This window comes from Hypanus sabinus, chromosome 8, assembly GCF_030144855.1.
Source record: "Hypanus sabinus isolate sHypSab1 chromosome 8, sHypSab1.hap1, whole genome shotgun sequence".
Lineage (NCBI taxonomy): Eukaryota > Metazoa > Chordata > Chondrichthyes > Myliobatiformes > Dasyatidae > Hypanus > Hypanus sabinus.
The window spans coordinates 18,600,423-18,624,934 of NC_082713.1; the positions used below are offsets into that span (position 1 = coordinate 18,600,423).

Sequence of the window (24,512 nt, forward strand, 5' to 3'; positions counted from 1 at the left end):
GCCTCTGCCTGTCGGGCCATCGCTGTCAGCATGGCGGATTAGTTCGGGCTGGCACTTCCGGCCGAAGTTTGGAGGCCGCGGTTGTCAGGGAGATTCGTCTCTGTGTTGATGTTCCAGGCTGCGGTTGTGCTGTTTTTCAAATGCAGCCTGTACAGGCACGGTCTTGAAGCGCCCGACCCCGAGAAAGGTCAGCCTGGAGTTCCTGTGGAGTTATTTTTTCCCCTCTTCTTCTTACGTTGCTGTGACAAATAGTCTCAAGAATAGACCTAAATTCGTTTGCTTGACCAAGAATTGAACTCAAGCTTCCTGTGTAGTGAGTGAGAATTCTACTGAGCTGCGATAATGTTTAACCCTTTTTCATATCGTATTATAGATATCTAATTTCATGTTCATTCAATCTGAGGGGTAGTACTGCCAAATGTGTTAAAACTCGTCGACTTGAAGAGTTTGGACAACTAACACTCTGCACTTTAGGAGACCAAATGTGAAGGGACCCTTAACGGTTGATGTGGTGAGGGATCGCGTGGTCCTAGACCACAGCTCCGTTCAAGTGGCCGCACAGAATGATAGGGTGGTAAAGAAGTCGAGGCATTGGGTTCAAGAGTCGGGAATATGTTTTGCAGCTTTACAAAATTCTGGTTCATCTGGGCTGCTTCATTCAATTCTGATTGCCCCATTATAATGATTACACTGGCAACAATATTTTTGGAAGTGTTGCTTCCTCAGAAATTATTTTTTATTTATGTTAGACTGCATGAAACTGAACACAAGTAAATTTCAGACTATTGTATTATGTAGGGATTTGGAGAAACAAGACATTAACTTATTAAATATAATGAGTTTAATTGTATAACAGTGTGGGTGCTTTGCAATAGTTTTAAGTAAGCTTAAAAAATTTTGTGGATGATTTTCATTTGTACTCGGTGTCTGAAGGTTCTCACTTAAGCATCCAACAATAATCAGCCAGCATTGATGGATTCCAGTCGCCCCGATACCCTTTCTCCATGACCGCAATGTCCTTGTGAAGCCTTTCACCGTGCTCGTCACTGGCAGTGCTAAAATTTGCAGGGAAGAAGTCTAAATGGGAATACAGAAAGTTAATCTTTAGTGACATGGTTTTGTATGCTTGAAGCATGTTGTCAACCAGCTGCATGTAGCTTGGTGCTCTGTAGTTGCCTTGAAAACTTTAATCAACATCCTTGAATGCTTTCCATGCGATTTTCTCCAGTCCCACTATAAGTTCTTCGAACTGCTTGTCAATGATGACCTGTTTGATTTTGAGGATGAACAAAAATGCCTTCCTTAATCTTGGCATCAGTTATTCTGGGAAACATCGGTCTCAAATGTTGATTTAAATTGACTTTATTTCTTACATCCTTCACATACATGTGGAGTAAAATTCTCTGTTATGTCTCTGTTTAAATGTGCAATATGAAATTTATAGTAATTTGTAATAAACAGTATGTACAACAGGACACTCAATATAGCATAGAAATACAATTGCATCTGCGTGAATTAATCAGTCTGGCCTGGTGGAAGAGGCTGTCCCAGAGCCTGTTGGTCCTGGCTTTTGAAATCCTTCATGGAAATTTATAGCCTTTCTAAAACCTGTTCTGCCATGCAGCAACTGCCCTGCCCAAGCATACCCTGACATGCCTGGACAAGATGGAAAACTTTTCAGCTTACATTGTAGGCAACATTTTAATTGATTTGAATTATGAATTGATATAACAAATATAGGTGAGTTTTTATGGTACATGATGGGGAAATTTCATGGTGACCTTCATGATCAGCAGCCAAAGATACATAAGATACACCCAAAGGTACTCAGGAAGCAAAATCTTTGTTGTCCAATGTCAAATAGAGGTGTGTAAAATCCTGAGGGGTATAATTGGGGTATTCAGTCAATTCTCCAGTGTTGGGAATCAAGAATCCAGATTTAACATGAGAGGAGAGATACTTAATAGGAACCTGAGGGGGCAGCTTTTTCAAGCAGAGGATAGTCATTATATGGAATAAGCTGATGGAGGAAGTGGTTGAGGCCGGTACCATTTACAACTTTTAAAAGACAGTTGAATAAGTAAATGGGTAGAAAAGGATGAGGGCCAGATGTGGGCAAATGGGACTAGCTTTGATGTAAATCTTGGCCAAGGTGGTCCAGCTGAGCCAAAGGGCCTCCTTCTGTGCTTGTGTAACTCTATTCTGACCATGGTAACTAGAGTAGTTAGCAGGGGTTGTAGTCAGCCAGCTCCATCACAGGTACACCCCCACCCCCATCGTCAAGAACATCTTCCAGACTTAGTGCCTCAAGAAGGCAGCATCCACCATTGAGGGCCCTCGTTATCCCTCTCCTCCTCACTACCAGAAGAGAGGAGGTACAGGAGCCTGAAGACACACTCAAGGAAGAGCTTCTTCCCCTCTGCCATCAGATTTTGGAATGATGTGCAAGCCCATGATCATTACCTTATGTTGGCTGTTTAATATTTGAGTAAATCTATTATTTGATGAGGCTTTCTTTATGGCTTATATAATTCACTTATTTTATTTTTGTAACTTAAACTGTTTTTGTACTGCTGTCACAAAACAACAAACTTAAATGTCTCATGTCAGTGATGGTAAATATGGTTCTTGACAGTACTCCAGGTGAAACCAGGCCAATGTTTTATAACTTCAGTTCTTGTATACTCTGTGTTGTGTCTTTTTATTTGCAGATTGAGGTCTGAAGTTGGTTTGTTCTTGCTGTGCCTTTGTTTCGGAAGCGGTTAACAAAGCCCCCTGATGAGAGTGAGTTGCCTCTCCTTCCGCCAACCATATGCGGGTCTGATACTGAACAATGTAAAGACAGTGGAGACCCGTTGGCGACCTCTGCTGGCTGAGCTACAGGGCTGCACCCTGGCTATTCATGTGGCATACAAGGATTGGGAAGGCTCGGAATGGGAAGGCATCCTTACTCACACAGTGGGAATGAGCCAGCACCAGATACAAAACCTGCTGCAGGACGGAGAGAAGTTTGGCAGAGGGGCGATTGTAGGTAAGTCAAGAGTCATCTATAAAATTTAGCTCAGGTCTATGTGTTGGTTTAGTTCAGGTCTGCAACACAAAGGCTGTGTGACTGCCGCTGGCTGCTGTGCTTCACGACTGCAAACTTTGCGGCGACTTGTGTGATGCTAATATGATGAACTGAACACCAGGGCTTTGGCTCTACTCCGAACTGCTCTGGGGATTTGGATCTAAGGATTCAATCTGGTTCAGAATGCTGTTGCTGTTCACTTCTATTGTTTGCATGATTTGTTTTTTTTCTCTCTTTCTCTGTGGGTATTGGGGGTTGGTCTTAGTTTTTTTGATGGGTTCTTTCAGGTTCTTTGCGACTGTCTGTAAGTAAACAAATCTCAAGGTTGTAAAATTTATACATTCTTTAATAATAAATGCACTTTAATTGATGGTGAACCCACAGGCTATGTGACATGGTTACATGGCTAATGGTTTCCGTAGCCCCCATCCTCATCACATTCTACAGGGGTTGTATTCAGAGCATCCTGAGCAGCTGCATCACTACCTGGTTCGGAAATTGCACCATCTCGGATCGCAAGACCCTGCAGCGGATAGTGAGAAGACCATCGGGGTCTCTCTTACCGCCATTACAAACATTTACACCACGCGCTGCATCTGCAAGGCAAACCGCATTATGAAGGACCCCACACACCCCTCATACAAACTCTTCTCCCTCCTGCCATCTGGGAAAAGGCACCAAGGCATTCGGGCTCTCATGACCAGACTATGTAACAGTTTCTACGCCCAAGCTATCAGACTCCTCAATACCCAGGGCTTGGACTGACACCAACTTACTGCCCTCTACTGTGCCTATTGTCTTGTTTGTTATTTATTGTAATGTCTGCACTGTTTTGTGCACTTTATGCAGTCCTGGGTAGGTCTGTAGTCTAGTGTAGTTTTTTTTTCTGTGTTTTTACTTAGTTCAGTGTAGTTTTTGTACTGTTTCATGTAGCACCATGGTCCTGAAAAATGTTGTCTTGTTTTTACTGTGTACTGTACCAGTAGTTATGATTGAAATTACAATAAAAACTGACTTGACTTGACCTAGTTAATCTCTCCCACTCATCCTTCACCTTGAGGTGTGAGGAGAAGGTCACTTTTCCTATCAGTTCCCTATTTAGCACCAATTTCCTGTCATAGCCAGCATTCCAGGGACCAGCTTATGACCTTATCCACACATTTCTCCCTCTATAGTATAGAGTCTATACCTATATCCCGTCATTAGCTGTAAATGACACGAACAAAATGCTAGTCTTCCTATCAACATATGCGGAACGTTTGATGGCTCTGGGCCTGTACTTCCTGGAGTTCAGAAGAATGAGGAGGGATCTCATTAAAACCTATCGAATATTGAAAGGCCGAGATGGAGTGGACATGGAGAGGGTGTTTCCTATCGTGGGGGAGTCCAGGAGAGGGCACAGCCTCAGAATAGAAGGATGTCCCTTTAGAACAGAGATGAAGAGGACTCTTTTTAGCCAAAGGGTAGTGTATCTGTGGAGTTCATTGCCACAGACAGCCATGGAGACCATTGGGTATATTTAAAATGTAGAATGATAGGTTCTTGATTAGTAAGGGTGTCAAAGGTTATGGGGAGAAGGCAGAGAACGGGGTTAAGAGGGGTCAGCCACGATGAAATGGCGGAGCAGATTCGATTGTCCAAATGGCTTAATTCTGCTCTATGTCTTGTGGTCTAAATTGCGAAAGACTAGTCCTGATAAACACTACTGTTATTTTGATACAGTTTAATGGCTCTCAGTTTTTCTGCTTCTATCTCCTGCTTCTCACGTTGTCAGCTATTTTTTACATCATGTACTGCAAAAGAATCTGAATCAGGTTTATTATCACAACATACGTTGTGAAATCTGTTGTTTTGCAGCAGCAGTACTGTGCAATGCATAAAATATACTCTGAATTACAATAAGAAATATACAGTGTATAAATCTAAATAAATGGTGTAAAAAGAGAGCAGATATATTCAGGTGGTGTTCACGGGTTGGTTCATTGCCTGTTCAGAAATCTGATGGTAAAGGCGAAGGAGCTGTTCCTGAAACGATGAGTGTGTGTCCTCAGGCTCCTGTACCTCAGGTCACCGGTTTAAGAGAAAGTCTTGCATTTATATAATGCCATAAGTGCCATTACAGGGAAGGCACAGCAGTACCTCTACGGCTTAGAGGTTTGCACAGATCCGGCATGTCATCTAAAACTTTGACAGATATATATAGATGCACAGTGGAGAGTTTCCTGTCTGCTGCCATGTGAAAGCAGCATCCACCATCATGGCCACGTTCTCTTCTCACTGCTGCCATCGGGAAGGAGGTACAGAAGCCTTAGGTCCCACACCACCAAGCTCAGGAATAGTTATTACCCTTCAACCATCTGGCTCCTGAACCATTCTTCACTCACCTTTGATCACGGTACATCTCTGGACTGTGGGAGGAAACTGGAGGACCCAAAGAAAGCCCACGCATTCTACCGGGAGGACGTACAGAGACTGCTTACAGGAAGGCACCTGAATTCAACTCTGAACTCCAAGCCACAAACACAAAATGCTGGAAAAACTCACCAGGCCAGGCAGCATCTATGGAATAGAGTGAACAGTTGACATCTCGGGCTGAGACCTTCGTAGTGCATTCTGTTGAAGGATCTCGGCCCGACACGTGGACTGTTTACCTGCTTTCCTAGATGTTGCCTGGCCTGCTGAGTTCCTTCAGATTTTGTATGTGTTGCTTGGATTAGAAAACCTACAGCGCGATACAGGCCTTTCGGCCCACAAAGCTGTGCCAAACATGTCCCTACCAGATTTCCAGCATCGGCAGAATTTCTTGTGTTTGTGGTCCGAACACTGGAAGGGTGTCGTGCTAACCATTATGCTACCATGGCCCCCCCCAGTTGAGCAGAGTGATTTCATTGGAGAATAGCTAGGATCCGGTTCAGAGAATGAACCACACAAACATTTCCAGGGGGTTGAAAAGACTGTTGCAATGTGATGTAAGTAGCTTTTCTTGAATGCGATGCATCCTCCCTCATAAAAACTTACTGAAGACCATCAGATGTTCTTTGCCGTTGTTCAGAACGTAACTCCTCTGTATGTGCTGCAGGGTTAGTGGACATCGGAGACACCTGGCAATGCCCGAGTGGTTCAGACCCTGAGGAGATGAAGGAGTTGGAAAAAAGAGCTATTCTGCATGAGCTGGAGCTGAAATATCTCACCACTTTGTCCAATCCGCGGTGGCTTCGTGAGCCAATCCCAGCCAGGGGACACAAAGATGTGTGGATGGTTGATATCCCCGATGAGCTGATCCCATGACCACCATTGACATTGAGTAAAATTAGACTGATCTACAAAGGAGGAACGTAACGAGATCAAGTTTATTGTCCTTCATACCGCCAAACAAAACAACGTCTCTCCAGACCAAGGTGCACAACACAGTATATAAAACTCAGACACACAACACGTAAAGTAATATTTCCACAAATAATATTGCAAGGCGGGGCAGAGATACTTCTTTACCAAAAGAGGGATGAGGTGCTCCTTCCCTCTGCTCGCCTGCAAAACAGCCTTGGACAAGGTGTAGCACCTGCTTAGTTCCCCAATCAGACTCAATGTAAAGCCACGAGAGCAGGTGGTGGATGGTCGTATGAGCAGTTGGTTCACATCACAAATCCTGGTTATGTGACCACTGACACCACTGACTCACCGATGAGCATTGGTAATGGCTGGGGTCGCCCGTCCTGTAAAGACACGGCTTAGAAGAAGGCAATGGCAAACAGCTTCTGTAGAAACATTTGCCAAGAACAATCATGATCATGGGCAGACCATGATCACCTCCATCATATGACACGGCACATAGTAATGTCTACAAATAAATTCATAAATAATCATCAAATAATAAGATGCATATCAATGTCCAGGACTGGCTCCCCCTGAAAATAATGTGTTGATTTGTCTGATTTATGTCATGTTGCTATTTTATGTACTATGTGGAAAGTAATTGCAGAACATAATCATTAAAATCTTAATTGTATGAACTACATAAATTATGTAAAAAAGTTAGTTTATTGTGCTATTCTACTGTATAATAATCATTCATAGTTATTGCTAATTTTTTTCTTTCAAAATCAGGTTTAATATCACTGGCATATGTTGTGAAATTTGTTGTCTTTGTGGCAGCAGTATAATGCAATACATAATAATAGAAAAAAACATGGATTTCAGTAATTTATACATATGAAATAGTTAAATAAGTGGTGCATAAGTAAAAATTAGTGAGGTAGTATTCATGAGTTCAATGTCCATTCAGAAGTCAAATGGCGGAGGGGAGAAGCTATTCCTGAATCAATGAGTTCATGCCTTAGGGTTCCTGTACCTCTTTTCTGACAGTAACAGTGAGAATAGAGCATGTCCTGACTGACTGAAATAGTAAATTATTAATTTTATAAATGTAATGGCATAGCAACATACACAAAATGCTGGAGGAAGTCAGCAGGTCAGTGGAAGGGAATCAACAGTTGACGTTTCGGGCTGAGACCCTTCATCAGTCCAGATTAAAATAGGAACCGGAGGGCCACCTTTTTCACTCAGAGTGTCAGTAGATGGAATGAAATGGTTGAGGCAGGCACATTGAGAATATTTAAAATCGTTTGGATAGATGTATGGATAGGAAAGATTTAAGGGGATATAGGCTAAAGACAGCTTGGTTGGCTTGAACCAGTTGGGCGAAGGGCCTGTTTGACTCTATAAGGTGAAACTCCAAAGCAAGGTAAACAATAAGGTTAGTAAAATGGGCACTATTGTCATGGGCACACCATCATCAAAAGGTGGTGGGTCAAGAACCAGTATCCATCATTAAGGATGCCTACCATCTGGGAAATGCCTTCTTACTGCTATCGTCAAAGAGAAGGAACAGGAGTCTGAAGACCCATATTTGATGTTTTGGGAACAGCTTCTTTCCTCTGCCATCAGATTTCTGACTGGCCTGTGGACTATGAACACTACCTCACTATTTTGTTCATTTTTTTTGCACTTTGTTTTTAAAATTTCTTTTTTGTAACTTACTATATTTTTCATGTACTGCACTGTACTACCACGGCAAAACAACAGATTTAACAATGTTCCGTGTGTCAGCGAGAAATGAACCTGATTCTGATGAGCAAGCACATCAGAGCTAAAATCCAAAGCAGACAGACGTGAAATATTCCAGTACGTAAGGGTAACAGAGGATAACCTACATAGGGTAAGTGGCACAATTTAAAAGGAGATGCAAAAACAAACAGATGTGGATATGTTTATGCACAAGTCTTAGCTCGCTTTGCACTTTCAAAGCAGCCAATATGCAATTCTCACTACATGATGTTTATATGCAGAGGGAGGAAGGAAGGGGGAGAGGGGAAGGAAGGAAGGAACTCTGTGTCTACTAGAGGGTAAAGTGTGCCAGAAGTGTCAATAACACCAAAAGAATTAGCCCCTCAAGTCTCCCTCCCCATTTCATTTTGGCTGAGCATTTACCTTCTCAACCCCATTCTCCTGCCTTCTCCCCGTAACCTTTGACGCCCTGACCTAATCAAGAACCTATCAACTTTTGCTTTAAATATACCCAATGACTTGACCTCCGCAGCTGTCTATGGCAATGAATTCCACAGATTCACCATCCTGTGGCTAAAGAAAGTCCTCCTCATCCCTGTTCTAAAGAGACACCCTTGTACTCTGAGGCTCTGCCCTCCAGTCCCAGATTCTCCCGCTATCGGGAACATCCTCTGCACGCCTACTCTATCTAGGCCTTTCAATATTTTACTTGTTAAGTTTCAGTAAGAACCCTCTTCAATGTGGATTTAAGCTCAGCACCACAGCTGTATGTCCATCTGAAGTTGTGAATTGTGTTCTGTTCCAACAGTACTGAAGATTCAAGACTCAAAGTACATTTATGATCCACGTATGTATACAGAACACAACTCTGAGATTTGTCCTCCCACAGGCAGCCATGAGACAAAGAAACACCATGGAATTTGTTCAAGAAAACATCAAACACCCAACGCGCTAAAAAGGAACAAATTGTGCAAACGGCAAAATGTGAGCGAACAACACAAGGAATAGCAAACATCTAACCAGTAGTGTTTAGTTCAGCACCACGCTGCTACCCAATACAGGCTGCAGGGCCAGGCTTTGCCGAAGCACCCCAGTCTGCATCAAACCGCTCAAAATGAGCAAAAATAAAAGAGAAACTGGAATCCAAGTAATACATGCCACATGAAGCTGAAAGCCCCCCAGATCGAGTCCATAGCCTCACCAATTAATCCTGATCATGTCAATCCCACAAACTGAAACAATAAGACTACTCAAATCTGTTTTCAGAGCTGTAGTTTTAGCTAGCATCAAACAATTATTAATGCTCTTTGCAATGATATGGCGTTGTACAATAAATGAGTTGATGAGGGAGGTGACATAAAAGCAGGTGATTCAAATCAATACAAGACTGCCCATAATAGAAATAGACAAACTTAAGTGTATTAGCATAAATCATTGAAGAATAAAGGATTTGTTTCCAATATAAAGCATGCCTCATTAATGAGATCAGTAAAGCAATTTGAAATTCCATTTAGACTAGTAATACAAGAGCAACATGATTAACTGGGTCTGCTCCACATTGACTAAGTGAAAGGAAGGTATTAATAACACAAGGGATTCTGCAGATACTGAAACCCAACCCACATACACAAATATTAAGTTATTAGCCCTCAACCATCAGACTCTTGAACCAAAGGCAATAACTTCACTTGCCGCATCATTGAAATGTCCCCACAACCTATGGACTTACTTTCAAGGATTCTTCATCGCATGTTCTCGATATTTATTGTTTATTTATTAGTATCACGTCTTTCTTTTTGTATTTTCAAAAAGAAAATACAAAATTTCCAGTATTTGCACTCTGGTTGAAAGCCCAAGTTAGTGTGGTGTTTCTTTGACTCTATTATGGTTATTATTCTATTATGTATTTATTGAGTATACCCACAAGTAAATGAATCTCAGCATTGGATATGGTGGCGTATATGTACTTTGATAATAAATTTACATTCAACTTTGAAAATGCTGGAGGAACCAGTATTTCAAGCAGCATCTGTGAAGGAAGGGGAATAAAGAGCCAATGCTTTGGTCCAAGACCCTTCAACAGGACTGGAAAGGAAAGGGGGAGAAGCCAGAATAAGGCATTAATTCTATATTAAACAAGGATGAAGGAAAATGTAATTAAATGGGAAGTGGGGATCTTGAAGGTACGTTACAGTTCTGAGCACCTTGTGCTAAAAAGGAGGGGAAAGCCACAGTCAATGTGTTCTGTGGTAGTGAGTGTGGGATAATGTTATTAAAAGCTTTGATCCTGTGACACAGGCTGAGCAAATGTAGCAGTATTAAGGATGAGCAGGAAGAATAAAACTGGAAGGAAGCTAATAAGGACCTTATTGCATGTATGAGTAAAGTCAAATGAAATCTGTAGCACCAAAATATGTAGCAATTTAGAGCACCATAAAGTACTATTCCAGTTCATTACCCAGCGTGTAGGAATCACCAAATACCATGATAACTCTTAATGTTCCTACTGCTACCTGACTGGGTTCACTGGTGCAATCATTCTGATTGCCTCCCTGTTATTCAATGCGTGCAGTGTAAAGTATCAAGCAAGCTGAAATCTGCATCTCACATGAAAATGAACAGACAAAAAGAAGAGGAAGCTGATTGCTTCATTGTTAAAAAGTGATTGTTTCCATACATAGACATAGAATATTACAGCACATTGCAGACCCTTTGACTCACAATGTTGTGCCAACATTATAACCTACTCTAAGATCAGTCTAACACTTCCCTTTGACATAACTCTCCATTTTTCTATCATCTAAATTTCTTAAATGCCCCTAATGTCTCTGCCTCTACCACCACCCTTGCCAGTGTTTTCCATGCATTCTGTATTCTCTGTGTAAAGAACATACCTCTGACATCCCCCCACCCTCTACTTTCCAGCAATCACCTTAAAATTGTGCCCCTTTGTACGAGCTGTTTCTGCTCTGGGAAGAAGTCAGCTACTCAGTCTCTGCCTCATCTGTCAAGTCACTTCTCATCCTCCTGCACTCCAAAAGAAAAGCCCTAGTTCACTCAACCATAAGACGTATCCTCTAGTCTGGGCAGCATCTTAGTAAATCTCCTCTGCACCCTGTAGTCAAAGAGACCCCAGATAAAATATATAGCACTTAAAACGATGTCCCAAGGAGGTTTTCAATCATATTTATAGATTAGTCAATGTAACATTGGAAACACAGTAAGCAATGTGCCTGCCATGATTCCAGAACTGCAATGATTAATCCTTTTAAATGCCATCATGCCCTTAACCCTTGCTAGAGTTTGGAATCTCCTCTGGCCTCCAAAATATCTGCACACTTCTCACCCTGGCCTCCTGAGCAGCATTGATTGCTGTGTTTTGATTACCAAACCTTAAACTCTAAAAATTTTTCCAAAATCTTACCACATCTAACAATGATCTGGATGATAATGTGGTAAATTGGATCAGTAAATTTGCTGATGATACAAAGATTGGAGGTGTAGTGGACAGTGAGGAAGGTCTTCAAAGCTTGCAGAGGGATCTGGACCAGCTGGAAAAATGGGCTGAAAAATGGCAGATGGAGTTTAATACAGACAAGTGTGAGGTATTGCACTTTGGAAGGACAAACCAAGATAAAACATACAAGGTAAATGGTAGGGCACTGAGGAGTGCAGTAGAACAGAGGGATCTAGGAATACAGATACAAAATTCCTTAAAAGTGGCATCACAGGTAGATAGGGTAGTAAAGAGAGCTTTTGGTACATTGGCCTTTATAAATCAAAGTATTAAGTATAAGAGTTGGAATGTTATGGTGAGGTTGTATAAGGCATTGGTGAGACCAAATTTGGAGTATTGTGTACAGTTTTGGTCAACGAATTACAGGAAGGATAGTAATAAGGTTGAAAGAGTGCAGAAAAGGTTTACAAGGGTGTTGCCGGGACTTGAGAAACTGAGTTACAGAGAAAGGTTGAATAGGTTAGGACTTTATTCCCTGGAGCGTAGAAGAATGAGGGGAGACTTGATAGAGGTATATAAGATTATGATGGGTATAGATAGAGTGAATGCAAGCAGGCTTTTTCCACTGAGGCTGGAGGAGAAAAAAAACCCCAGAGGACATGGGTTAAGGGTGAAGGGGGAAAAGTTTAAAGGGAACATTGGGTGGGGGGCTTCTTCACACACACAGAGGTGGGAGTGTGGAATGAGCTGTCAGATGAAGTTGTAAATGCGGGCTCACTTTTAACATTTAAGAAAAACTTAGACAGGTACATGGATGAGAGGGGTACAGGGGGATATGGGCCAGGTGCAGGTCAGTGGGACTAGGCAGAAGACGGTTCGGCACAGCCAAGAAGGGCCAAAAGGCCTGCTTCTGTGCTGTAATGTTCTATGGTTCTGTGGTTCTAAGCCATCGGGAAGAAGGTACAGGTGCCTCAGGACCCACACCACCAGGTTCAGGAACAGTTATTATTCCTCAAACATCAGGCCCTTGAACCAAAGGGGATAACTTCACTTGCCCTGCCATTGAAATGTTCCCACAACCAATGGATTAACTTTCGAGGACTCTTCACCTCATGTTCCTAATATTTATTTCTTAGTTATTTCTTACTATTTATTTCTTTTTGTATTTGCACAGATGGCTGTCTTTTACACAATGTTTGAAAGCCCAAGTTGGTGCGGTCTTTCTTTAATTCTATTATGGTTATTATTCTATTATGATTTATTCTGAGGCGTCTGCTGGTCATGGTGGACCATGGATGTTGCATCCCAGCTGCCTAGATACACAAGCCAGGGCAGTACAATGTGGAGAACAAGCTGTTGCCCGTGTGGCAAGCTCCCCCTCGCCACACATCTGATAAATCTAAATGATTGGTAGAGACTAATACAATTATTGAGTATGCCCACAAGAAGAGTTGACCTACACATGCATGTAACGAGAGCTGTGTAACTCACCTCCTTCTACCTTGGGCCACAGACTTGTCAATCACCCCTGCTGTGGACACTTTCTGGAGGTTCAAGATCCTTTTGCTCCACAACCGCTGGGCTAAGTGTGTAAACGTAGGAGGGGACTATGTTGAAAAATAAATGTGCTAGCTTTTCCAATATTGACTCCTTCTACCTTAGGCCACAAACTTATCAATCACCCCTCATATGTATTTTGATAATAAATTTACTTTGAATTTTGAAGAACATAAGAGATAGAAACCCTTGTACCTGCATTGCCATTCAATAATACTCATATTTATTTCTGTGACACTTCCTTGCAGTAACTCAATATCCTGTTAATCTTCATATTTCTGAGTAAGAAATCCCTGTGGTCATGTTATCCCAACATCCTGTATGAAACTGCTGAAACAAAGACTCAGTTAGACATTACTCCAGGACTTTCCCCATTGACTGGAACATCCGGTGCTGTCAATTTTTTGAATATTGAAAAGTAAGGGCTGCACAGTAGCATGGCGGCTAGTGTAATCTTTTACAGCACCAGCAACCTGGGTTCAGTTCCCACCGTAGTCTTCATGGAGTTCGTACATTCTCCCCGTGACCATGTGGGTTTCTTCCAAGCGCTCCAGATTTCCCCCCACATTCCGAAGGTCAGGGTAAGGAAGTTATGGGCCTGTTATGTTGAGGCTGGAAGCATGGCAATACTTATGGGCTGCCCCCAGCATCTCCTCGGACGATGTTGGTTGTTGATGCAAATGATACATTTCACTGTATGCTTCGATATACACATGACAAGTAAAGCTAATTTTTACATCTTTAAGTCCAGTACGAGTTCTTCAGCTCACAGTGTTGTGCCGATTACATAAACCTACTCCACAATGAATCTAACCCTTCCCTCCTACAAAGTTCATAACCCTTCATTTTTCTTACATGCATGCATCTACTTAAGATCTCTTAAATGTCCCTAATGTCCCTGTTACATCAACCTCTGGCAGTGTGTTCCAGGCATCTCCCCTAAATTTACCTCCACTCACCTTAAGTTGATGTTTTCCAGTACTGGCTATGCACTCTATCTATTGCTCTCATAATCTTGTACATCTCTATTAAGTCATTTTTTGAATGCTAACTTCTTGAGAGTCATGAGCACTCAGCAAAGAGCTGATCCTGTGGTGTGTGTGAGTACCTGATGGCGGGGTATGTTACCTGGGGAACGAAAGGTAAATCTCGATGAATAATGGGCAGGTCTTCTCAGTCAATAAATGGGACATTAAAGGAAATAAAAACAGAAAATAATGACACAGATGGTCATTGAACTAAAATATTACACCATAAAACATAGGAGCAGAATTAGGCCATTCAGCCCATCAAGCCTGTTCTGCCATTCCATCTTGGCTGATTTATTTTCCCTCTCAACCCCATTCTCCTGCCTTGTCCCCGTAACCTTTGAAACCCTTACTGAACAACAATTTATTAACCTCTGCTTTAAGTATACCCAATGACTTGGCCTCCACAGCCATCTGTGGCAATGAATTCCACAGATTCACCACCCTCTGCATAAAGAAAATCCTTCCTCTGACCTAAAGGGATGTCTTTGTATTCTGAGGCAGTGCCCTCTGGTCCTACACTCCCCCACTATAGAAAATATCCTCTCCACGTCCACTCTACTAGGCCTTTCAGTATTCAATAGATTTCAGTGAGATCCCCCCTCATTTTTCAAACTCCAACGAGTACAGGCACAGAGCCATCGAATACTCATTATACATTAACCCTTTTGTTTCTGACATCTTTCTCAATAACCTCCTTCAGATCCTTCCCAATGCAAGCACATCTTCTCTTCGATAAGGAGCCTAAAACTGTTCACCATACTCTAAAAGTATGGGTGTGACCAATGCCTTGTAAAGCCTCAGCATTACATCCTTGCTTTAATATTCTACCCCCTCGAGATGAATGCTAACATTGCATTTGGCCTTATGTAGCTGTGGTAACAAATACACTGCTGATTGTGGAATTTGGGTGGATTAACTATTCAGAAGCACATGAGAGATCTGTTACATAGCTGTTTGTAGCAGTGCAGAAGGAATACCAATGCAGCACTTTATCCTTGACACATTTAGTTTTGGTAGAGTGAAATGTTTCCTTTTCCTCCTTCCTTGGCGAACTTCATTTGACTGATGACCACCCACATTTACACAGGGCAGAGAACACGGAACGGTTCGTTGGGTATATTTAAAGGGGAGGTTGTTAGGTTCTTGATTAGTAAGGGTGTCATAGGGATAAAGGGAAAAGGCTGTAATGGAGTGAATGTGGAGAGGATTTTCCTATATTGAGGGAGTCAAGGAACAGAGGGCACAGCCTCAAAATAGAGGGACATCCATTTCGAACAGATGAAGAGGAATTTCTTTAGCCGGGGAGTAGTGAATCTATAGAATTTATTGCCACAGACAGCTGTGGAGGCCAAGTCATTGGGTAAACTTAAAGCACAAGTTGATAGGTTCTGAATTAGTAAAGGTGTCAAAGGTTACAGGTAGAAGATAGAATAGGATTGAAAGGGATAAGACCATTATACAGAGGAGCAGAATTAGGCTCCTTGTCCCATTGAGTCTGCTCCGCCATTCCATAATGGCTAATTTATTATCCCTCTCAACCCAATTCTCTAGCCATAATAGAATGGCAGAACAGACTCAATGGGCCAAATAGCCCAATTCTGCTCCTATGTCACATGAACAAAATAAGCCCTCACAGCACAACCTGTGGATGGAACAAGCTCACTCACTAGTGTGGACTCAATCCATGGTTCAGGGTAGAGGTGTGTTACCTGTTCCCTGGATTTTCATTAGCAGAGCATGAAGGTAACATACAAACAGGAAAGGGTAACCCCTGGCAGGAGCAGTGACCCAGGACTCATCACCATTGTTGTCCTGGAACGTGGGGCATGTAAGAAAACTGAACATATCTAATTTGGAAACCATCTGTACCGAGTCATTCCCTCCCCCCACTCACTGACACATTTATATTAAGACACAACACACTGAAACACAGTGACTGCAAACACAAGAGATTCCGCAGATGCTGGAATCCAGAACACACACAAAAGTGCTAGTGGAAGTCAGCAGGTCAGGCAGCATCTATGGAGAGGAATAAACAGTCAGCATTTTGGGCTGAGAACTGTACTCGCTGGAGCACCAAAGAATGAGGAGTGACCTCATTGAAGCCTGTCAGATAAAGAATGGCCTAGATCAGAAGTTCCCAGCCCGGAGTCCACGCACTCCTCGGTTAATGGTAAGGATACATGACGTAAAAAGGCTGGGGTTCCCTAGCCTAGACAGAGTGGATGTGGTGACAATGCTTCATATAGTGGAGGATCAGAGGACACCGCCTCAGAATACAAGGACATCTTTTTAGAACAGAGATGGGAATCAGAATCAGGTTTATTATCACTGGCATGTGATGTGAAATTTGTTAACTTAGCAGCAGCAGTTCAATGCAATACATAATCTAGCAGAGAGAGAAAAATAATAAAATAAACATAATAATAAATAAACAAGTAATTCAATTACGTACATTGAATAGATTATTTAAAATGTGCAAAAACAGAAATACTGTATATTAAAAAAAGTGAGGTAGTGTCCAAAGCTTCAAAGTCCATTCAGGAATCGGATGGCAGAGGGGAAGAAGCTGTTTCTGAATCACTGAGAGTGTGTCTTCGGGCTTCTGTATCTCCTACCTGATAGTAACAGTGAGAAAAGGGCATGCCCTGATGAGGAAAAAATTCTTCAGCCGGAGGGTGGTGAATCTGTGGAATTAATTGCCGCAGAGAGCTGTGGAAGCCAAGTCATTGAATGTATTTAAGGCAGAGGTTGATAGGTTCTTGATTATTAAAGGTGCCAAAGGTTACAGGGAGAAGGCAGGAGAACGGAGTTGAGAGGGATAATAAATCAGCCATGATGAAATGGTGGAGCAGACTCAATGGGCCGAATGGCCTAAGTCTGCTCCTCTGTAAAATGGTCTTTATTCCTGTTCATGGATGCTGCCTGACCTGCTGAGATCCTCCTGCACTGTGTGTGACAGCAACTACAAGTTCCGTCTGAAATACGTGTTTCCCTTGAGTGCCTTGATTTTGACATTATTTTCAAGGAGGGAGCATGTTGTATTGCGAGTACTCCTTCGTACACCGACCTGGTCCTTTTAGAAGTGAAATTCACAGTTTGTGGGCACTCTCACACATCTCCTGCTGCCCAGCCAAGCTGATTGCCTTCAGAGCAGATTGCTGTTCTATCTTCTCAGCAGCAGTTTATGAGTAACTGTCAGTAGCAGAGCCGGGAGGAATAAACAACAGAATAAAATCGTGTAGCAGAAGAAAGAAATCATTATATCATATTTCTGATCCCATCTACTTAAGTCTAGAGATCAACAACTTCTTGATCGGTTCTTGATTAGTAAGGACATCAAAGGTTACAGGGGAAGGCAGGGGATTAGGCTTGAGAGGGATAATAAATCAGACATGATGGAATGGAAGAGCAGACTTAGTGGGCAGAATGGCCTATTTCTGCCCCTTTAGTGTAATGGTCTGTGATATTTTTCTTTTAGGATGAGTTCAAAGTAAATTTATTATCGAAGTATATATATATATATATATATATATATATATATGTCACTATATACAACCCCGAGATTCATTTTCTTGGACACATTCACAGTAGACACAAAGGAACACAATAGAGTCAGTGAAAATCCACACACAAGACTGACAAACAACCCTTGTGAAATACAAAAGAAAAATTTGTTAAGTAAATAAACAATAGATATCATGAATATGAGACAAAGAGTTCTTGAAAGTGAGTCCATAATTTGTGGGAAGTTCAGTTTTGAGGCGAGTGAAGTTATCCCTTCTGGTCCAGGAGCTTGATGGTTGAGGAATGATAACTGTTCCTGAACCTAGTTGTGTGTGCCTGCTTGCTGATGAATGCAGCAAGAAGAGAACGTGGCTGGACGGTGGGGAGCAGTGGCTTGATAAACATAAATCTTCTTTTGAGAAATTTGGAGTGCATGAGGAACTCAATGTCAGGCAGCATCGATGGAGGGGAATAAACACTTAACTGATGAAGGATCTCAGCCTGAAACATTGACTGTTTATTTATTGAGATGCAGCATGGAATAAGCCCAGCAATCCCTCGATTTAATCCTAGCCTAATCGCAGGACAATTTACAATGACCAATTAACTAGTACGTCTTTGGAATGTGGGAGGAAACCAGAGCACCTGGAGGAAACCCATGCAGTCACAGGGAGAACGTACAAACTCCTTACAGGCACCAGCAGGAATTAAACCCAGGTCACCTGTATTGTAAAGGCTTGTGCTAAACACTACACTACCATGCCACCCTGCCATAGGTATCCCTGACTTGCTGAGGTCCTGCTGTCTTGCTGTGTTTGCTACTCAGGATTTCCAGCATCTGCAGAATCTCTTGTGTTCGTGATGAATGAAAATGTGCATTGATAGTTTGGGAGCTAATCAGAATCTACAGATTCACTGACAAACACAACCAAAGACAACATGTGAATATTAATTTAGACAGAACATGTTAAATGACCTGAAATTAACTCCCTGGAAGGGCGATGGAGGCTGATTTAATAATAGCATCCACAATTGCTTATATAACAAAAAATGAAACATTGGTAGAGCTTCTGGAGAAATGTTTGCATATTCACTGCTCTGGTGGATGACTCAGTGTCTTTGTTCCCAGTATGACACACTTAACACATCATCCTATTCTCAGCGCTGAAGGGTATTTTGAAGTTGACATCACTCTGGCTGACAGTACACAACAGCTATGATCTATATGATATACATTCAGTACCTCCTCAACCTAATAAAGTGGGGATTTAAACTCAGCGCCTCAGCTAAATTTGTGAATTGTGCTACATTCCAGCTCCACTAAAATAGAATTAAAACAATAAATTCACCCATATCTCTTGAAATTGGGTTCCAGAGCAGAAACTTTTGTAGGTTTCAAACAATTACACTCAGAGGCCACTTTATTAGGTACCTCCTGTATGTTCATGGTCTTCTGCTGCTGTAGCCCATCCACTTCAAGGTTCGACATGCTGTACATTGAGATGCTCTTCTGCACACCACTGTAGTAGCACGTGGTTATTTGAATTACTGTTGTCTTCCTGTCAGCTTGAACCATTCTCCTCTGACTTCTTTCATTAACAAGGCATTTTTGCCCACTGAGCTGCCACTCACTGGATGCTTTATTGTTCTTCACACCATTCTCTGTAAACTTTAAAGCAACACACACAAAATGCAGGAGGAACTCAGTAGGTCAGGCATCATCTATGGAAATGAGTATACAGTCAACATTTTGGGCCAAGACCCTTCTTCAGGGCTATGACCTGCTGAGTTCCTCCAACATTTTGTGCATGTTGTTTTGGACTTCCAGCATCTTCAGAATTTCTTGTGCTTCTGTAAACTTTAGAGACTGATGTACTTGAAAATCCCAGGAGATCAAAAGTTTCTGGGATACTCAAACTACCCCATCTGGCACCAACAATCATTCCATTGTCAAAGTCACTTAGAGCACATTCCTCTCCCATTCTGATATTTGGTCTGATCAACAACTGAACCTCTTGGCCATGTCTGCATGCTTTTATGCAGTGAGTTGCTGCCATATGATTGGCTGATTAGATATTTGCATTAACGAGCAGGTGTCACAAATGAAGTGGCAACTTAGTGTAGATGTATAATAATTCTTGGGATATTCCAGGCTGCAGGAGTATGTGCTGAGTGACGGACTGTAGCTTGGTGTGGCCAACACAAAGGATCTTTAGGGATGGTCCACAGTCTAGGGTCTGTCCACTACTGGATGTGAAGGGGCTGAGACATGAAGGGCAGCCCCTCCAACACTGAAAGAGTGCATTACCCCAGGGGTCACTTGGAGGGGGCAATGATGCGATGATTTATTTCAAAAATTGTTAATACTAGTGACTTTTTTGAGCAAGTGACACTAAAAGTGTAAAACGTTTTTGCACTGTTTTTTTCTTTTGTAACAAACACGAGATTCTGGAGGAACTCTGCAGGTCAGGCAGTATCTATGGGGAGGAGTAAACAGTCGATATTTCAGGCCAAGACATCAGGTCTCCATTCCTCTCCATTGAGGTGGTGTGTGGAGATTCATTTCTACCAAAGGAGGTGTAAGGTGCTCCTTCCCTCTGCTGGCCTGCAGGTCACCCTTGGGCAAGGTGTAGCACTTGCTTAGCCCCCTGATCAGGGTCACGTGAAGCCATTGGAGCAGGTGGTGGATGGTCGTATGAGCAGCTGGTGCAGATCACAAGTCCTGATTATGTGACCACAGACGCCAGGCAGACAGTCTCTGAAGAGTATTGATAATGGCTGGGGTCACCAGACTTACAAAGATACTGCCCAGAAGAAGGCAATGGCAAACTGCTTCAGTGGAAATACTTGTCAAGAACAATCACGGTCATGGAAAGACCATGAACGCCCATATCATACAACACAGCACTTAACGAATTAATGAATTCCTTTCCATAGACGCTACCTGACCTGCTGAGTCCTCCAATATTTTGTGTGTGTTGCTCTGGATTTCCAGCATCTGCAGAATTGCCTGTGTTTATGATTTATTTTCATTTTGAATATCTATTTCATTATGAATAAAGTTTATTTTGAAATAAAAGTATTCTTAAAGTATTCTTGTATAACAAGAAGTCTGGCGCAATTGTACTATATTTAATGTCCTACTTTTTGAAAATGCTCATATGACCCCAACACAAAACTGGGTTCAGTACTGACAGCAGTACATCAGGCCTGAGAATAGTCTGTTCACATTGATTTACCAATTGGTTTCCTTTAATGTAAACACGAGAGATCCTGCAGATGCTGGAAATCCAGAACAATATATCCAAAATGCTGGAGGAACTCAGCAGGTCAGGCAGCATCAATGGAGAGGAATAAACAGTAGATGTTTTGGACTGAAACCCTTCATTTGGACGGGGAAGGAAGGGAGAAGAAGCAAGAATATTTTGACTTTTTGCTCCTTCGCCCTTCCTCTAGCATTTTGTGTGTGTTAATCTGGCTGTTGTTTATTGGATGTTTTCATTTATTTTAAAAATATGGGCATTACTGGCCATATTTTCTATCCCTAATTAGCTCTCGGACTGATTGCATGCTTGATGGCTAGAGAGAGCAGTTCAGCGTCATCAGCAACAGTGAGTATGGAATTCACATGCAAGTCAGACAGAGTAAAGAGACTGGATTGGCCTTTTCTGAAAGAGGTCAGACAGCCAGATGGATTTTCATGGTCACCATTTAATTGATTGCTCAAATTCGCCTGCTGCCGTGGTGGGATTTGAACTCACATCTGCGGATTGACATTCCAGCCCTCTGGACAATAGTCCAGCAGGTTAACCATAATGTTACCTTAACATTTGTCTGTGCTACATCATGATGAAAGATTTATGAAAGTTACCAATTTCAAAGCAGGAAAATGTGTTTATCTTCTGAATATCGTGTAACAGATTTATCCTCCTCACTGACACTTAACATGGTGCACATCAAGGATGTGTGCTTAGCCCACTGCTTTTCTCTCTCTACACCGATTGTGTGGCTAGGCACAGTTCAAACCCCATCTATAAACATGCCAACAACACAGCTGCTGTTGGCGGAATTTCAGATGGTGATGTGGAGTCGTGCGGGAGTGAGATAAATCAGCTGGTGGAGGGGTGTTGCAGCAAGAACCTTGCACTGACCAAGGAACTGAACGTGGTCTTCAGGAAGTCAAGGCAACACACACACCAGTCATCATTGTGGGGTCAGCAGTGGGAAGGGAGAGCAGTTTTGAGTTCCTTGGTGTCAACATCTCTGAAGGCCTATCCTGGGCCCAACATATTGGTGAAATTACAAGGAAGGCATGACAGCACATTTCATTAGGGGTTTGAGGAGACCTGGCGTGTCACTCATGACACTTGCAAAGTTCTACAGATGTACCATGGAGAAAATTCTGACTGGTTGCATCACCATCTGGTATGGAGGGGCCACTGCATAGGGTCAGAAAAAGCAGCAGAGGGTTGTAAACTTGGCCAGCTCCATCATGGGCACTGCCTCCCCAGCGCCCAGGACACCTACAAAAGGCAACGTTTCAAAAAGGTGGCATCCATCATTAAGGACCCCTATGCCCTTTTCTCATTGCTACCATCAATAGCAATGTTACAATCAGCTAGTAACAGGAGCCTGAAAACACACACTTAGTATTTCAGGAACAGCATTTTCCCCTCCGCCATCAGATTTCTGAATAGACAATGAAACCATGAACACCACCTCATCATTTTTTCCTCTCTTTTTGTACTAATTGAACTTTTTTATCTTTCCTACCAAATGCAATCAGCATATACAACAGTTCATCTCTGTGCAACAGGAGAAGACACATCATAGTACAATAGTCTCTTATTATTTGCTACACTATTACTGCACATTGGTAAATTATTGTGTATTATATTATTATTCTGTTCTTTATTAGTTAAGTCTGCACACTGCCAAGTAACAAAAGAATTTCCCACTCGAGATCAATAAAGTACTTATTATTAGTATTATAACTTATCTTTTTTATTACTATTTTCTATTGCAATGTAATGCTAACACAAAACAATATATTTCATGACATGCGCCAGTGATAGTAAACCTGATTCAGATTCTCACCCTCCAAACCAACTTCGGATAGCTTTATTTGTCACATGTACATCAGAAGATACAGTGAAATGCATCATTTGCATCAAGTCAAATTTGCGAGGATTGTGCTGGGGATGCCCACAAGTGTGGCACACCTCCAGCGCCAACATAGCATGCCCCAACGCTCTGTATCTAACCTGTACATCTTTGGAAATGCACACCGCCACAGGGAGTACGTACAACCACCTTAGAGACAGCAGCTGGAATTGAACCCCGACTGTACAGCTGGCTCTTCTAACTATTTACCTTGTTGCCATGTTGCCTCTACATTACAACAAATGAAATATAAGTGAACACTGTACAAACAGAACATTGCAATATATACTGAGGTTTATTTTAAAAGGAATTTATTTATGGGTGACTTTAAGCCAATTCGATGAGTTGTGGTTAAAGTCAAACTAATCTGCTCATTCAATATCGAAACTCACATGAAGTGTTGCCAGTGACCAGGAGCTGCACTCAAAGATATGTTAACACTTCCAGAGAAAAAGCATTGGGGTAAAGGAGGAGGTGGAGTAAAATGGCCACTTGTTTAAAAAAATCTTTATTCATGACACTTCATGATTAAGTTATGACCAAAGTGTAAGTGTATAAATTGTTAGCTTAAAGAGTCCGGAATTTCCCTAACATCTCAGCAGGCAAGGAATTAAGCACCAAAGGGCACTGAAGTGTCACAATAGAACCTGCATAATACCAGGGAAATTACCATGATGTAGACAATTAGCTATTACACGCACTTGAATAACATGCAGCATTCATTGTATAAAATGCTACAAATTCTCAGTATAGTATTTATGATTAAATTAAATTCTTACCAATATTGTAAAGAGACACAAAAGATTTTTGTAGAAATGTGCCAATCAGATGTAAAATAGACAGTTACCTAAGCGGTAACCTGATTTATAGGCTCCAATGTGAGAAATTGAACACATAAAAAATAAGGTTACTGTGAATTCAGTGCCTTTGTGAAGGATGAATATAAGATAGATTTGGACTAATAGGATGGCAGTCTCCTTCCCTCCGCAGTTTGCATTGGTCCAAGGTGCTTAATCTAGGATTTTACGTTCTAGCTCCACGTTCAGAATGGAAATCTCGGATCACAAGACCCTGCAGCGGATAGTGAGGTCAGCTGAGAAGATCATCGGGGTCTCTCTTCCCACCATTACAGATATTTACACTACACGCTGCATCCGCAAGGCAAACAGCATTATGAAGGACCCCACGCACCCCTCATACAATCTCTTCTCCCTCCTGCCATCTGAGAAAAGGCACCGGAGTATTCGGGCTCTCACGGCCATACTATGTAACAGTTTCTTCCCCCAAGCTATCAGACTCCTCAGTACCCAGAGTCTGGACTGACACCAACTTACTGCCCTCTACTGTGCCTATTGTCTTGTTTATTATTTACTGTAATGCCTGCATTGTTTTGTGCCCTATATGCAGTCCTGGGTAGGTCTGCAGTCTAGTGTAGTTTTTTTTTCTGTGTTGTTTTCACGTAGTTCAGTCTAGTTTTTGTATGGTTTCATGTAGCACCATGGTCCTGAAAGACATTGTCTCTTTTTACTGTGTACTGTACCAGCGGTTATGGTCGAAATGACAATAAAAAGTGACTTGACTTGACTTGTAATTTGGCTGTCTCGACAAGAATAAATGTATGGATTGCAAATAGTACTAATTCCTCTCTCAGCAATAGTAAACT

General features: G+C 42.0%; 1 protein-coding gene across 2 annotated transcripts; it reads left to right on the forward strand.

Annotated features, from left to right (window-relative positions):
• The first annotated feature begins 37 nt into the window (after positions 1 to 37).
• On the forward strand, positions 38 to 24,433 carry zgc:110222 (uncharacterized protein LOC550336 homolog). Of its 2 annotated transcripts, XM_059976749.1 has the most exons (4): positions 174 to 313; positions 2,712 to 3,031; positions 8,943 to 9,118; positions 23,884 to 24,433. In XM_059976749.1, exons 2-4 carry the CDS (start codon positions 2,779 to 2,781, stop codon positions 23,944 to 23,946), a joined length of 492 nt encoding a protein of 163 aa, XP_059832732.1. In that variant the 5' UTR covers positions 174 to 313; positions 2,712 to 2,778; the 3' UTR covers positions 23,947 to 24,433. The 2 variants fall into 2 exon arrangements, with proteins under 2 accessions (XP_059832733.1, XP_059832732.1); XM_059976750.1 differs by lacking the exons at positions 8,943 to 9,118; positions 23,884 to 24,433 and adding an exon at positions 6,150 to 8,141 and having other exon boundaries at positions 38 to 187.
• The last annotated feature ends 79 nt before the right edge of the window (positions 24,434 to 24,512 follow it).